This window comes from Microtus ochrogaster, unplaced genomic scaffold (genome assembly GCF_000317375.1).
Source record: "Microtus ochrogaster isolate Prairie Vole_2 unplaced genomic scaffold, MicOch1.0 UNK1, whole genome shotgun sequence".
Classification (NCBI taxonomy): Eukaryota; Metazoa; Chordata; class Mammalia; order Rodentia; family Cricetidae; genus Microtus; species Microtus ochrogaster.
Genome location: NW_004949099.1, coordinates 14,904,491 through 14,906,661, shown reverse-complemented (window position 1 = coordinate 14,906,661; position 2,171 = coordinate 14,904,491). Strand labels below are relative to the sequence as shown.

The 2,171-nt window shown below is 38.0% G+C and overlaps 1 protein-coding gene across 1 annotated transcript in view; it reads left to right on the top strand.

Annotated features, from left to right (window-relative positions):
* Window positions 1–2,171, top strand: part of Shq1 (SHQ1, H/ACA ribonucleoprotein assembly factor) — a 110,896-nt gene that overhangs the window by 36,858 nt on the left and 71,867 nt on the right. The window contains exon 7 of the mRNA XM_005364948.3: window positions 300–454. Within this exon, the coding sequence (XP_005365005.1) occupies window positions 300–454 (155 nt within the window). The remainder of the gene's footprint in view (window positions 1–299; window positions 455–2,171) is intronic.

Here is a 2,171-nt window from a genome sequence, read left to right as displayed (position 1 = left end):
CACACACACACACACACAATTTAAAATAATAAGAATAAAACTTAGGAAAAAGATTTGTGAAGTCAGAAACTACTATTGAAATGTAGGAGGAAAGGTCTGGAAGGTTTGAACAGATGCATGACTCTTAATAAAGCTTGAAAAGCCTCCTTTAAGAAATTGCCTTATATGTAGAGTTATGGATAAATAACTTTTGATTTTGCTTTCTATATTCGGAGTTCCAGTTTTGGCAAATCTTCTGCACTGGGTGTTTTATGAACCTGAATGGCACATTTAATTTTTAAAGCTGTGTTTTCTTTTAGTGTCTTTTTCAGATGAGGAAAAATATCAGCTACGAAAATTTGTAAATAAGTCTTACCTGCTGGACAAGACAGCTCACCGTCAAGTGTACTACAGTTTAGTTGACATCCTTCTGGCCTATTGCTATGAAGTACGTGTCACTGAAGGAGATCACAATGTAAGTCTGTGTGTTTGTCATTGTGGTAGACCACTGTGTTAGCTCAAGGGAGCTAGGGCTTAGCTACCTGTTGAGAGCAGAGCCTGTTGTGATAGATTACTTAGGGGCTGTCCCAGCAGAAGTAACTGTGGTCTTGTCTCTTCTCTCTTGGCAGTAGATCTACTAGATAGATAGCAGAGCAGAGAAGTGTAAGGAAATAAGCCAAGGGTAGAAAGGAAGGCCGTGTCATTTGACACTAGAGAGAAGCAAAAGATCCAACTACCACACTTGTGTTTTTCTCCAAGCTTGATCTATCACATGCAGAGTAAAGCCTTTTGCAGAAAAGAATCTTAGTATACAGTGTGTACTTTAAAAGATTTGTATGTCAGTCCCATTTTTTCAAATCTTGAATCACATTTCTTTTTGTTATTTAATAGAATCGTCTCAGGCTGAGGCAAGAGGTTTGAGAGATCAAAGCCAGCCTGAGCTGTAAATGGAGACCCCGCTTTGACCTTTTGTTCATCTTCTTATTGTATACTAAAGAAACCATGTGTCGTGTCATTATTTTATTTTTTATTTTTTTTTAACTTTATGTGCAATGATGTGAAGGTGTCAGATCACCCAGGGACTGGATTTACACACACTTATGAGCTGTCATGTAGGGTGCTGGGAATTGAACTCATGTCTCTGGAAGAGCAGTCAGTGTTCATAACCACTGAGCCATCTTTCCAGCCTTGTGTCATTATTTTAAAGACTGCATGTTCAATCACCAGTGTATCCAGTCTTTGAATTAATGAAAAGATAAATGCTGGAAAACCAAAGTCTTTCTAGGTAGTGTGGCCTCACTATTTATAATTACTTGTGCTCAGAATTTTGGCCTTATCATATGCTTTCCTTTTTCTTTTTGATTATGCAGATAATTTATATCATTGAATTTCCCATAATTCCAGTAGTTAGTAATAACAACAGTTACAAGATGATTTGTCTGGTTTTCTTTCACTGTGCATGTGTGTGTGTGCACGCACTTTAATTTATTGCTTGTGTATGTGTGTGTGATGTGTGATGTGTGTGGGTCTATATATTCCATGGCTCATGTATGGAGGTTAGAGAACAACTTTGTGGAGTTGATTTTTTCCCTTCCCACTTTACTGAGTTCTTGGGAACAAATTCGGGTTGTTCTTGGCCATGATTGGCATGTGTTTTTACCCAATGAGCTATCTTGCTGACCCAAGGATTTATATTTATAATTCACAAAAAGTTTATAAAAAAATTGACAGGCCAAGCTGTTCAATAGGAAAAATTGGACAGAACACAGTTTGATGGGCAATTCACAGAGCAAATCCAGTTTGCCAACACAACTAGGAAATAATTCCATCTGTTTAGCAGAGTGGCACTAACTGAAGTACCTGACCATTAGTAAGTGAGTCACAGTTAAGTTTCTTGCTGTAGAACAGCTTATCTCTATACTGTGTTCTCGCTGTCTCCATATATTAGAGTTCAGGTCTGGCTCTGATTCGTCCTCTGCTTGGGGCCTTGCAAGACTGTGGTAGCTCAGATATGACTAGCCTGTGGGATGAGAGCTATGAGTACAGGCCAACATTAAATCATAAACTTGCATAAAATATTATGAAACCTTTTAATGCTCTTTTTTTGTGACTAGATTGTGTGGTTCTTTGGACGTGGTTATCATGACATGGTAGCATCTTTTCGTAAGGTTAAAAGGTTGGACATAGGATGT